Genomic DNA, 13,498 nt, shown 5'->3' on the forward strand with positions numbered 1-13,498 from the left:
TTCACTTTAAAATATGTCATTAAAGTTGAAGCTAACATGGAATTGAATAACTAAAACTGGTCATTTAAGTTTCATCTCTAACACAGTTTAAAGTTGTGCACCAGATCCATGTGTGCAGTAGCCTGGCAAGCCATCCACTATATGAGATATAGTCTATTGATGGCTCTTACTCGTGGGGCGGGATCTACAGTTGTCTTTTAAACTGTCTACACATGCTATTTGATAACGTAATCACAGTGCTGTAATTGGACCATCACATATGTCAATCAACAGGGCAGTCCACCACACATTGTGGAAGAAGCAGGGAAGAAAACGAAGATATGTGTTTTTTTTTCTAAACAAACGCACTGATTGGCCAGCCACAATACTGGTTGGGGCTGCGGAGGTTCCAATGGAGCTAGATCAAAACACAAAGCTAAATTATTTTGCTTTGACAAATGACTGTCTAGATTTTAGGCTATGTGTGCAAAGCAAAACTATCTTTTCTGGATCCATTTGAACAGGAACTGTGCCAACACTTAACATTTTAACCCTTAAACCCTTCAACCACATAGAACCAAATTCTGTTTACACCTTTTGGTTCTAATGGTTTGACTTTGGTAAATGCAGTATGCAACTCCAGTGGTTGTATACAGTATGTGTTGTAAATGCTTTGTTTAGGTATTATTATGTGACATTTAGTGTCCTCCAATGAGGTCTTATTGATATGAAGGTTGTTTCTCCACAAAAGATGTTTATTCTCTCTGTTTTTAATGGTTTATTCTAAGCTTCATTGACATGGCGAATGGAAAGAATAAACCTAAAACTGCTATATTTGATTTTTTTTAAACCCACACTCCCTCTGATTTTATTTTAAATGCATTTTCCTTCTGCTTCAGGGCATCTCGTAACAAATCAGAGAAGAAAAGACGAGACCAGTTCAATGTGCTCATCAAGGAGCTGTGCACCATGCTGCAGGGTCAAGGCCACCCGCGCAAGATGGATAAATCTACCATCCTGCAGCGGACTATTGATTTTTTACAGAAACAGAAAGGTAGCAAACTGTTATTTTGCATTTGCAAAGATTTCAGTGTGTAGTTTAAACAATTTGTGTTTAATTGAGTCATTTATTAATCTTTTATCATTGACTTTTAATTTCAACTGAACCTTTTTTCAGACATCACAGCGCAGAATGAAATTTGTGATGTGAAGCAAGACTGGAAGCCCTCGTTCCTCAGTAATGAGGAGTTCACTCAGCTAATGCTAGAGGTAAAACTCATCAGGATGGGTTCCTGCAGCAGGTGATTTGGTGTTAAGACTGACTAAGAAAAAAAGAGAAAGAAAAATGATTCCAAAATTGACAAAGAGTAGGAATGTTATCATTTTGTTCTGGATTCCTGTTTAAATGAATTTATTCCAGGCCAATTTTAGGTTTAAAAGGTCCAAAAATGATTAAAAATAAATATACACATTTATTCCCAGTAATTTAATTTCTAACAATAAATGTATTTGATCAAAAACTTGATCGTCCTGTTGGATCGTCTCCTTTCAGGCCCTGGATGGTTTCCTGGTCGCATTAACGACAGACGGGAACGTCATATATGTATCTGACAGTGTGTCTTCACTTATTGGCCATTTACCGGTGAGTTACTGAGTGAAATATTTCACCTGTTGATGTTTCTCTCTCCGCATCTTCATTGATCAGCATGTATCTGTTACTTTAGTTTTTATCGCTTCCTATGCAAAAACCAAATCCTTCAACTGCAAATACAGGTGCTGGCCAGTAAATTAGAATATCATCAAAAGGTTGAAAATATTTCAGTAATTCCATTCAAAACGTGAAACTTGTACATTATATTCATGCAATGCACACAGACCAATGTATTTCCAATGTTTATTACGTTTAATTTTGATATTTATAGGTGACAACCAATGAAAACATCAAATCTGGTATCTCAGAAAATTAGAATATTCTAAAGGCCAATGAAAAAATGTTTGTTTCTCTAATGTTGGCCAACTGAAAAGAATGAACATGAAAAGAATGTGCATGTATAGCACTCAATACTTAGTCGGGGCTCCTTTTGCCTCAATAACTGCAGTAATGCGGCGTGGCATGGACTCGATCAGTCTGTGGCACTGCTCAGGTGTTATGAGAGCCCAGGTTGCTCTGATAGTCGTCTTCAGCTCCTCTGCATTGTTGGGTCTAGCGTATTGCATCCTCCGCTTCACAATACCCCATAGATTTTCTATGGGGTTAAGGTCAGGCGAGTTTGCTGGCCAATCAAGGACAGGGATACCATGGTCCTTGAACCAGGTGCTGGTGGTTTTGGCACTGTGTGCAGGTGCCAAGTCCTGTTGAAAGGTGAAGTCTGCATCCCCATAAAGTTGGTCAGCAGCAGGAAGCATGAAGTGCTCTAAAACTTCCTGGTAGACGGCTGCATTGACCCTGGACCTCAGGAAACAGAGTGGGCCAACACCGGCAGATGACATGGCACCCCACACCATCACTGACGGTGGAAACTTTACACTGGACCTCATGCAACGTGGATTCTGTGCTTCTCCGCTCTTCCTCCAGACTCTGGGTCCTTGATTTCCAAAGGAAATGCAGAACTTGCTTTCATCAGAAAACATAACTGTGGACCACTCAGCATCAGTCCAGTCCTTTTTGTCCTTGGCCCAGGCGAGACGCTTCTTGCGCTGTTTCTTGTTCAAGAGTGGCTTGACACACGGAATGCGACACCTGAATCCCATGTCTTTCATGAGTCTCCTCGTGGTGGTTCTTGAAGCGCTGACTCCAGCTGCAGTCCACTCTTTGTGGATCTCCCCCACATTTTTGAATGGGTTTGTCGTCACAATTCTCTGCAGGGTGCGGTTATCCCTAGAGCTTGTACACTTTTTTCTACCACATTTTTTCCATCCCTTCGCCTGTCTGTTAATGTGCTTGGACACAGAGCTCTGCGAACAGCCAGCTTCTTTAGCAATCACCTTTTGTGTCTTGCCCTCCTTGTGCAAGGTGTCAATGATTGTCTTTTGGACAGCTGTTAAGTCAGAAGTCTTCCCCATGATTGTGGTGCCTTCAAAACAAGACTGAGGGACCTTTTAAAGGCCTTTGCAGGTGTTTTGAGTAAATCAGCTGATTAGAGTGGCAGCAGGTGTCTTCTATATTCAGCCTTTTCAGAATATTCTAATTTTTTGAGATACCAACTTTGGAGTTTTCATTAGTTGTCACTTATGAATATCAAATTTAAATGTAATGAACATTGGAAATACATTGGTCTGTGTGCATTGCATGAATATAATGTACAAGTTTCACGTTTTGAATGGAATTACTGAAATATTTTCAACCTTTTGATGATATTCTAATTTACTGGCCAGCACCTGTATGGATGTGATCTATACGTTTTAGAAACGAAGCATCTGTTTAGAAGTTTTTTAAATTAGCAACAGAAGACTGACTGACTGATGTGAGTGCGTCCCCCCGTTTTTGTACCAGTCAGATATGGTGGACCAAAATATCTTGAATTTCCTCCCTGAGCGGGAGCACGGGGAGGTATATAAGCTGCTATCATCCCACATGCTGATGACTGACCCCATTGCTGCCGACTTCCTTGACAGTGAGTATCCTGCTGAGCAGACTCCCTACACACAGACACACACGCACGCACACACACGATCGCACAACCTATGTTTGGGTCATCGTGTTTGAGCACAGCAGTAGTAGAAAAGATTGAAGCTCAGAGATTGTCTTCCACTTTAAAAAAAACTTCAAAATCTAAGCATCCCCTTTTTGATTCTTAGCAGAAAATTCAGTATTTTTGTAAATCTATCATGTATAAAAATAAACATTTCAATCCTGTTGACCATCCAGTTTGTTCTGACTGAGCTCTGTATTTTTAGAGGAAGTGGACTGTGGTTTATTGGATTGCTGATTAGTTTGTGTCTATGATTAGACTTTTGGCTAATAATAGGAGCTAGCTTAGTATCATAGTTGAGACTTTAAATCACTGTTATGTTAACACATTAATCCAGAGCAGTGTGCCATGGGAGGCCAAACACTCTGACCTTAATCCGATGTTTCTGTTGGGCTTTTCTGAGAAATAGAGACGGCGATTCACCAGAGTCTCAGGATAATGTTAGATAACTTAAAAAATGTCCCAAAACCACATTTGGAGCAGTCGTCGTCTTAGTTGGAAATCTCTCCGTTGTAAGGACATAGCTGATTAGGATGTCACTGTTAGTGTCTTCATTTGTTTACGATCTGTCCTAATTTTATTCATAATTTGACTATCAACTCCTATTAAAGTTTTCCAACATTTCTGACACTTTGACTCAGAGAAACTAAATTAAGAAAGGTTCAAAGTGTCTGCAGCAACATTCTGACTATTTTGAGAGGAAAACTGCTGCACAAACTCTTTGAACATGTTCACGTTTTGAGACATCTTGGAAACTCTTGTGCTTGCTGTTTGCAGTTTTTTTTTTTACCAACAGTTGCAGCTGTAAGCTGGTATTTTTATGCTTTAGCAGTCAAACCCGATATCTTCTTAAATATATTTTTTAATCTTTTTGGTCAAATACAAACAGTTGATATCCAAAACACACAAGCTTGTCATTACCAATGCTGGATTACTCTAACAGCACCAGTGTGTTGTTTCAGACTTTTATACCAAATTTCATTTGAGGTTTAAGTCACTTTTCATATTAAGCATCACCACTGCCCATCATTAATCCATCTATCCATCTGTTCATTCATTTTCCTCCACTTAATCGAGGTCGGGTTGCGGGGGCAGTAGCCTAAGCAGAAAGGCCCAGACTTCTCCCCAGCCACTTAGGCCAGCTCCTCCGGGGGAATCCCAAGGCATTCCCTGGCCAGCCAAAAGACACAGTCACTCCATCTTGTCCTGGGTCTTCTTTTAGGTCTTCTCCCGGTTGGACCTGTCTAGAAAACCTCACCAGGGAGGCGTCTTGGAGGCATCCTGACCAGATGCCTGAGCCACCTCAACTGGCTCCTCTTGATGTGAAGGAGCAACGGGTCTACTCTGAGCCCCTCCCAGATGACAGAGCTTCTCACCCTATCTCTAAGGGAGAGCCCAGTCACCCAGTGGAGAAAACTCATTTCAGCCACTTGTATCTGTGATCTCGTTCTTTTGGTCACTACCCAAAGCTTGTGACCATAGGTGAGGGTAGGAACGTAGATCATCCAGCTCAGCTCTCTCTTCACCATGGCAGACCAGTACAACTCCCACATCACTGCAGACGCAGCACCAAATACTCCTGTCAATCTCGCGTTACATGTTTCCCTCACTCATGAACAGGACCCCAAGATACTTAAACTACTTCACTTAACCCTCTCACTGTCTTTATGGGTGACCCCGCGAGGAAGGTTGACCATTGAGCAGGATTGATGGTTTATCCCTGGAGGTCCACATGGCAGGGGTGAGGTGGTGCTCACTCCTCACCCCTGCCACATGGACCCAAGGGAAAAACCATCAACCCTGCTCAATGGTCAGCTTTCCTCGCCGGGTCACACCCATTAGGACAGTGGGAGGGTTAAGGCAGGACCTCGACCCTGACCCGGAGAAGGCATTCTTCTTTTTACCGACTCATACAAACGTCTTTAAACTCAGGACAGCTGCAGGGACTCACACAACTTTCATCCAAATAGAGTCCTGTCAGGTGTCTGAAACCATTTTCCATTTCATTTCTACAAGTCTGAGAGTGTTACAAATGTAAACTATTCTGGGAGAGGTTGGAGAGCTTTGAAACCAAGTTGTGACCAGTTGGAGACAACATCAAGAATCTGATATTTTTAGACTGACAAAGTTGAAAATCAAATTAGAATGAATTGAAATTTAGGACATAATTATGACACATTGTGACTAAATTGTGATGAGAATTTCACAATTTATTTGCTGTTGTGATCTAAGCTAGTGTTGTGTGTAAAACTATGATTCCAGAAGAAAACTTGCGTATTTAGTCACAATTTTGTTATTGAAATTAAAAGGATTTCAAAAAGAGGAATCATTCTGATTTTAAAATAAACGTATTGTATATAACCAAGATGATTTTTCTCTTCCTTTAGGTGAGTCTCATATTGAATTTTGCTGTCACATAGCCAGAGCTAGCATGGACCCAAAGGAGCCGCCTGTATACGAGTATGTCAAGTTTGTCGGAGATTTCAAGTTTCATAACAATGGTAAGACGTTGTGTTTTTGTTTTGTTTTGGGAGTGGGTTAGATCAGATCTTTGTGACTAAAGTGCCTCCTTTTGTCTCACAGTGCCTACGTCTTCTTGCAACGGGCTGGAGCTGACGTTACCAAGAAGTTTGCAGTCGTCGCTGGAGGAGCAGGTCTGCCTCATAGCTACTGTACGATTAGTCACGCCTCAGTTTCTGAAGGTAAGACCTGTTTGGTTCAGACTCGTTCCTTTGTTTTACAGCTTGTACTGCAAGCGTTTGTCATTTCCAACAGGAAAACAAAACGTGACCCTGAGAAAGTGAAATATTTGACATTGAACTCTAATCCTTTACTTATTAATAATTTCCAGTGACAGCTCTGACCAGAATTAACTTGAACTTATATTTTTTCCTCCTCTGATCCCAACAGATTCGAAGCAAATCCTTGGTTTAATTTTCTGCTCTTGAACTCCCATCACTTCACCCTCGCAGACTAATTCCAGTTGTCATTTGCTTTCCTTCACAGTATCTGTGCTCAAGGTCGCAGCTGCTTGGAAACATTCAGAATATTCAATCTGTTTAACTGTGACACGCAAATATGAGCACAAAATGATTTAGTGTGAACAAAACTGTGAGGAAATGTTGCCAAATTCTTGATGCTGAGGAGCAACATGCCGTAGTTTTGAGATAACACCTAGTCTGATTATTGCAATCCTGCTAAAATAACTTTGCGTGAAAATATATAATTGAGAATTTTTCATGAGTAAAATTGTAAAAAGAAGATATAATTTATTTTGGTTTGCTGTTAAGATCCTGTCTCAGTAGTTTTGTTTTGGTTTAGGATTTGTGTAATGTGGAAGATCCCTGTGATGAATTCACATCCAGACACAGCCTCGAATGGAAGTTCTTGTTTTTAGATCACAGGTAAGAACTAAACATGATCCATATAATCATCTGTATTGATTTATTTAAGTTTTTAAAGTGTTTATGATTATCTTTTGTGTTTCAGAGCATCACCCATCATTGGCTATTTACCTTTTGAGGTTCTTGGGACTTCTGGCTATGACTATTATCACGTGGATGATTTGGAGCTTATAGCCCAGTGCCACAAGCAATGTAAGAGTCCCACAGGCAGACTGACTAAGCGTGAGCAGCGCTTGTTTTATAAAAGCATCAAGCAAAGTTGGCTCCTTCTCAGCATCAGAATGTAATGAGCACAGTCTGTGAGCGGCGTCTACTCTTCTTTAGCACATGATAGCTGTTGTTTTTGTCTTTGATAGTTGGACTTTGTCCAGCAGGCACAAAAGTAGCAGAGATAAATAAATGTTTCTTCACCGTGAACTGCAGGTCTTAAAGGATGAAAAACAAAGTTGCCCCACCTTATGATTACATTTCTAGTTTAGTAAAATAGTTTTTTTTTCTTTCCAACACCATACATTCATTACCTAATGCATTAAAACAACTATTAAAGGGCCCTTAAATATGACTCAAAACAACAGGGTGTGCACTATGTCTTACCCTTGCTCTCAGCATTGCATCCCACCTTCAGATGTAGAGTGTGGAAATTTATCAGAAATTATCTGAAGTGTAGAAATGATAGATTTGAACACAATAATGTGTGCTTTTTGTTTGCTCTCAGTAATGCAGTTTGGAAAAGGGAAATCCTGCTATTATCGGTTCCTGACCAAAGGACAGCAGTGGATTTGGCTGCAGACTCATTACTACATCACTTACCACCAGTGGAACTCCAAACCAGAATTCATTGTCTGCACTCACACTGTTGTTAGGTTAGTGTGTTTCTTCTGTCCTAATAATACACAAACACGACAAAACGAGACAAACGTAAATCTGTCTGTTTGCTGTTCAGTTACGCTGAGGTGCGAGCTGAACGGAGAAGAGCTTTTGGACTCGAAGAGTTGTCTCCACCTGAGATAGCGCCCTCCTCTGTGAAGGTCAGAGTCAGGAGCTTTATTACGTACGATGTGACGTTCAGGTGTTTGAGGCTCCGTGCTGAATGTTGCTCTGTCTCGCAGGCCCAGGAGCTGTACCTGGACATCTGCTCCACTCTGGACGCTACCCGCGACAGAAACAGCGGTGCACGTTCGGTGTCCTCCCACAGCTCTCGGAAATCCTCCCACACGGTGCAGTCAGACTCTTTGTGTGAGTCATCCTCTGCTTCCTAAACTGCTAACTCACTAAGCAGCGTACTCTTATGTGAATAAATCATATATGAGGTGAAATTGAGCTTAAAAACGGTCAAATTTCAAAACTAAGCATCATCCCCATGTTTGTGTGGGTGAAGATGCATCCGTGAGGAAATGCTCCCATGGTTTACTTTGGCTTTCCCCTGTTACTTTGAGCCTTCAGACTCGCTGCTGTTCCACCCACCATCACCTCACTTCCATCTGCATATTTATGAAGACAACAGCAGCTGTTGATAAAAGCAAACATAGAGCTGAAATCTTAATGCACACACCAGTGCACTTTGACAGCTGCTGGTTTCTTGTCTAGGTTGATTTGTGGGGTTATAACGAAAACAACTGAATTCATCAGTTTTTTTGCTCAGTGCAGTGGCTGAATGAAGTAGCAATCAATGAATCAGCAGCTGTGCTATACATCCAAAGAAAATAAGTTGTTTTGGTTTTATCCCAGCAAAGCTGTTGTTCCTCTGCTGATGCCCGGAGCTTCCTTTTGGGAGGGGGGGGGGGGGGGTAACCAGTAAACACAAAAATAGCTGCAACTCAGCCAGTTTTAAATTTGATGCGCTGGTGGCTGAAAATCCTCCACAGCGTAGATTTTGAGTGCTAACAGATTGCATGACTTCTTATAATGTGTCGTGTGATTGGGCAAATGATCTGTTTATCTCCTGAGTGTAATTGACTCATTAGAGCTCGTTGGAAGTGTGTTTAGCTAGCAAGAGAGAAACAATGATGGTAAACTAAGCGAACATGTCGTCAGACAGCCTGTAAGTGACCTGTCTCCTCTGTAGCTGCAAACTCCTTCACAGAGGCCTGCACGCCGTCATGGCAGGCTGCTTCTGTCGGCCCCGAGAAGTCATCTGCCAGACTCCAACCCAGTGCTTCAAAGGTCAGTTTATACTCCTCCAACACCAAATCTGTCTGTGGGGGGAAATCGGTCGGTGCAACAACGACTGGTGCTGGGTTGTAAACTTCTGCGTTTTATTTTCTCCTGTAGAATTTGACTCAAAGACAAAAGTCCTTTGACCTTGTTCCCCAAATGAGCCTCTCCCTTTCTCCAACCTGCAGCAAGCACTCCCCCACAATGGTTGGGGCTTAGACTTCCTGTCCTACCAGTTGCCCTCATCTGTTCTGTGTGCTGCATCTGATAGTTATGACTGTTGCTGTCATCTGTCTTCATATCATCTGCTTGTTAAAAAAAAACATAAAAAGAAGAGAAGAGAAAATGGTTTTCTCTTCTATCGTTTTATTTGGAATGTAGTTTTTTCCCTTAAAAGTTTCTAAAGAAATCGTTCACGTTACGTAACAGTAAATGGCTTCTATCACCACAACACCACGCTCAATAACTAGCAACCGCATTTTTTTGTTTTCTTTTTTGAAAAAAAATCATGAGTGGCAAAAAAGATAATTAATGAAACTTGAATCAAGTATAAAATAATTTATTTTTGATATTATATACATTTTTTTCTCTGCAGCAGCAATCCCAGCAGCAGCAACAATCCCAGGAGCAGTCCTCGGTGTATCAGCTGCAGCAGCCTCAGCTCGGTGTAATGAACCAGCTGAAGGAACAGCTGGAGGAGAGGACGCGCATTTTGCAGGCCGACATTAAAACCCAGCAGCAGGAGCTGCATGATATTAAGGAGAAGCTTCATCTCGCGAATCTGCAGGTAGCAATCCCACCAAAGGAGAAAGAGGACCCTCAATCTACTATTCTCTAAAGAAATGTCTTCATCAGAAGACAAGCATAGAGGTTTTTTATTTATGTAAAATTAACTAGGTTTCATAAAAATACATCATCAGAGGTTTTGTCATATCTTTGAATAACATTTTGCACGTGGATATTAGGGGTAAGGAAATAAATTAGCATCCTGGTACCAAATCCTTCCTGTCGTGGTAGATTGTCTCCACCTAGAGGCTATTTTGTGTACTACATGACCCGTATAACATTCTGACTGGAAGTGTGTTCTGGATGTTGGTGAGCTGATGTGATCATGTGATCACCCTACAAAAACTAATTTTGTTAGTGCTCAAACTGAAATAATTGAAGAAGGATTTGCATAATGCTAGTTTTTAATCTTTTCATTTGGGTTTTATTGGTGTTTAACATGCAGAAAACGTCAGTATAATTTATATGAAAGCCAAACATTTTTCTGAAGGCATGAATAAACAAATATATTACTTTCTGTCTTCATCTTAGATGTTGTTACAGCAGCCGATCCACAATGACTTTGGTCAGGCCCAGCAGCAGCCGCAGCAGCAGGGACCAGGAAGGCCGACCCAACAGAACCAGTCAGGGGTCATCAGGCAGCTCTCAGGCCAGTCAAAGCCTGCCAGCTGCAGTGCTCACAGTTCATCACCCCACTCTGGCCTGAGAGAAAACAGCTCACCCTCCACGCAGGTTCTTAAAACGAGATGGAGCTTTTAAAAGCAGACATCCGATCACGTTAAAGTCTAAATGTTTGGTTTGAAGTTTCTCTGAGGAGCTTTTGTTCGTTTTCAGGTTCAGCAGAGGACTGCTCGGGGCAGGCAGTCGGTGAGTTTGCCCATGCAGACGAACACAAGTCTGACCACGCCCTTCTACAGCAATCCCATGATGTTCTCCCAGACGAACACAAGGCCTCAGCAGGATGCAAACCAAAGACACAACCAGTTCAGCCAGGATGGACAGCTACAGTGAGAGCCCTAAACACACACTGGTGTCTGCTTAGAGATGGGATGAAGAACTAACAGCTTCTCTTCCCCTGCAGGATGCTCCTGAACCAGCCGGTGCAGACTCTGGTTCCCACTAGCAGCATCACCTCACAGCCCTCCCAGTGCAACATGGGAATCTCCCAAACTCTGTGAGCCAGCACACCCAGTCCGTGTTTGTATCACATAGTTTTGTACCGTTTCTGAGCTCTTTGTTGTTTTTTTACTTCACAGATACAGCTTGGACCAGCCGATCATCGCCCCCTCTTTTACAATGCAACAAGTCAACTGTAACGCCGTGCTCGTGCCATCCCCCGTCTTCACGTCCCCCATAATGATCCCACACAACACCTTCATCACACATCAGTCCCAGTCAGCCCACCCCACTCAGCCTCAGGCCTCCCAGCACTCGGTGCAGCCTCAGCAGCCCCAGCAGTTCTTTCAGGTACCATACTCATCATCATCACAACTTTTATCACATTTCTGGGTCAGTTCGCTGGATAACATTTATGCTTTCTTGTTGTCCACAGATGACTCAAGGGCTTGTCCACAGTGGATCGACTCCAACTTTCCTACACACCACCAACGTCCCACAGCAAAGCACCGTGGGATACATTCAGCAGCAGCTGCCAACGCAGCAGCTGCCTCTAGCACAGCAGCAGCAACCGCAACAGCAGCAAAGACAGTACCAACTTTCCCAAAATCGGACAGCCAGCATTTCAGATTTTCGGAATATGCTGACTCGGTAGCACCAAGGACTTTCTGGAGCGCTGAGATTCTGCCTTTGTGGCGCCGCCCTGCAGGCGGCAAAACAATGTGGCACTTAGAAATCAAACTTGGATGGCGAGTTCAGAGACAGCTGGTTCTATACAACACCAGGCCGTCCTGGCTCTGCCTGATCCGAGGAGAGAGGCCACGTGACGCTCACTGAGACCGCCAGAATAAGTGGATTATCCAGGCTCTGAAGATGATGCTTTTACGCGTCTGCTTGTTGAAGTTTAAGTGTCTGTTTGCACTTTGACACCAACCCATACCGTAATGTAGAATATTTATAATTTTTCTGTGGTCGATTGTTTCCTTCTGTTTGATTACTTTTCAGATCTACAGCTCAGCGCCCCTTCCCTGGAATATCATCCTTGCCTGTTAAACAGGGTTTGTTTGTGTGATAATTCTACAGCGGCACCACATTCTGTTCCAAACACGACGATTCAAAATCGGGCCTGAAGCGACAAAAGGGATTTCTTCTCATTATTATGAAGGTCCATCTAGATTTTTAAAGCCTCAATCTGGGCCTGAAAGAGTGGCGCTGTAGCTGCCCCAGAACTAAAACAGACATTGCTCCTGACGAGCTGCGAGTCCTCGTGTGATCCAACAGGCAGAGGAGGGGTAATCGTGCCTTCAACCGTGATGCATTCATGGTCTGGTTTGATGGTTTTTGTCTGATTACGGCTTTAAAAATCCAGCTCAGGTCCATTTGGAATAGAAATGGTATATTTTCATAAAAGAATGATTTCTACTTTCTGCGTCAGATAGAAATAGGGAACGTGTAGATTTATACTGGACAAATTACAACCATATATATTTAATATATATGCACTGGAGGAATTTCTACTGCAACCTCAACATGCTCAGTAGATCCTGAACAGTTTCATCCGTGTGGTTCATCCCTATTGCTTATTTAACAAAGTGTGGCATAAAGAAACAACAGTTATTCTACCACTGATCTGTGTTCTGCACAGAGAGAGTTTGCATGCAGCCTAGATGAAAACAGTATTCTAATGTGGTCGACGTGTCTGTTGGATTGTTTATTTGAACAATTTATTAAGACAGAAAAATCTGCTTATCGGCCGATACTCCAAAAAGGTCTGTTCTGTCATTTATTTAGACATTATGAGCTTTTGAAGCAGCTTTCCGACTCTTTCTTTGACAATCTTTGGAGTTAATTCTCAGACTGTTTAGATTTAACGGTGAACCGATGCTATTGATGCTGCACTGATGATACTCGGATTACAGTTGTGACACTAAGAAGATTGAAATGTTGACGCTTGACAATGAGCTTAGTTCAAGAAGAAAAAAAAAAAGACCATATGTGCATCTAAACTAACGAAGACAATCAGCTAATACATAAACAGCGCCTGCATTATAGTTTCAGTTTATTATTCAGTCTTGCAAATCTTAGCTTATTTTCCACTTAGCACGACAAACACGTTTTCGCTCCACTTTATGAAAAGCAGCCCGTCGTGCTCCAAATGCGACTTCTTTTGGTGTTATTAAAATATTCCTGTTGAAGACTGGTGCTGCTCCTGTTGCACACTCAGCACGTATGTTTGGTGCCGTTTTACGCTTTTCTATGTGCAATGTGGATTTAAAAGAAGAATGTTAATTTATGCAGTTTTACCTGTTTCAGAACAGCGTTGCCGTGTAAATAGGGCTGTATTATAAACACATGTACCAGGTAATT

General features: G+C 42.1%; 1 protein-coding gene across 3 annotated transcripts in view; it reads left to right on the forward strand.

Moving 5' to 3' along the window:
- Positions 1–11,929, forward strand: part of npas2 (neuronal PAS domain protein 2) — a 46,803-nt gene extending 34,874 nt beyond the window's left edge. Inside the window, exons 4-22 of one of the 3 annotated variants that reach the window (XM_070555722.1) lie at positions 879–1,033; positions 1,157–1,248; positions 1,532–1,621; positions 3,473–3,593; positions 6,059–6,172; positions 6,255–6,373; positions 6,993–7,075; positions 7,161–7,267; positions 7,791–7,938; positions 8,019–8,103; positions 8,185–8,311; positions 9,141–9,238; positions 9,347–9,436; positions 9,825–10,016; positions 10,547–10,747; positions 10,850–11,022; positions 11,097–11,189; positions 11,272–11,482; positions 11,568–11,929. In XM_070555722.1, coding sequence (XP_070411823.1) covers positions 879–1,033; positions 1,157–1,248; positions 1,532–1,621; positions 3,473–3,593; positions 6,059–6,172; positions 6,255–6,373; positions 6,993–7,075; positions 7,161–7,267; positions 7,791–7,938; positions 8,019–8,103; positions 8,185–8,311; positions 9,141–9,238; positions 9,347–9,436; positions 9,825–10,016; positions 10,547–10,747; positions 10,850–11,022; positions 11,097–11,189; positions 11,272–11,482; positions 11,568–11,786 — 2,518 coding nt within the window. In that variant the 3' untranslated portion in view covers positions 11,787–11,929. The remainder of the gene's footprint in view (positions 1–878; positions 1,034–1,156; positions 1,249–1,531; positions 1,622–3,472; positions 3,594–6,058; positions 6,173–6,254; positions 6,374–6,992; positions 7,076–7,160; positions 7,268–7,790; positions 7,939–8,018; positions 8,104–8,184; positions 8,312–9,140; positions 9,239–9,346; positions 9,437–9,824; positions 10,017–10,546; positions 10,748–10,849; positions 11,023–11,096; positions 11,190–11,271; positions 11,483–11,567) is intronic. The other 2 variants (XM_054730620.2, XM_054730624.2) reach the window with 2 other exon arrangements.
- Positions 11,930–13,498: the final 1,569 nt, after the last annotated feature.

This window comes from Nothobranchius furzeri, chromosome 10 (genome assembly GCF_043380555.1).
Source record: "Nothobranchius furzeri strain GRZ-AD chromosome 10, NfurGRZ-RIMD1, whole genome shotgun sequence".
NCBI lineage: Eukaryota > Metazoa > Chordata > Actinopteri > Cyprinodontiformes > Nothobranchiidae > Nothobranchius > Nothobranchius furzeri.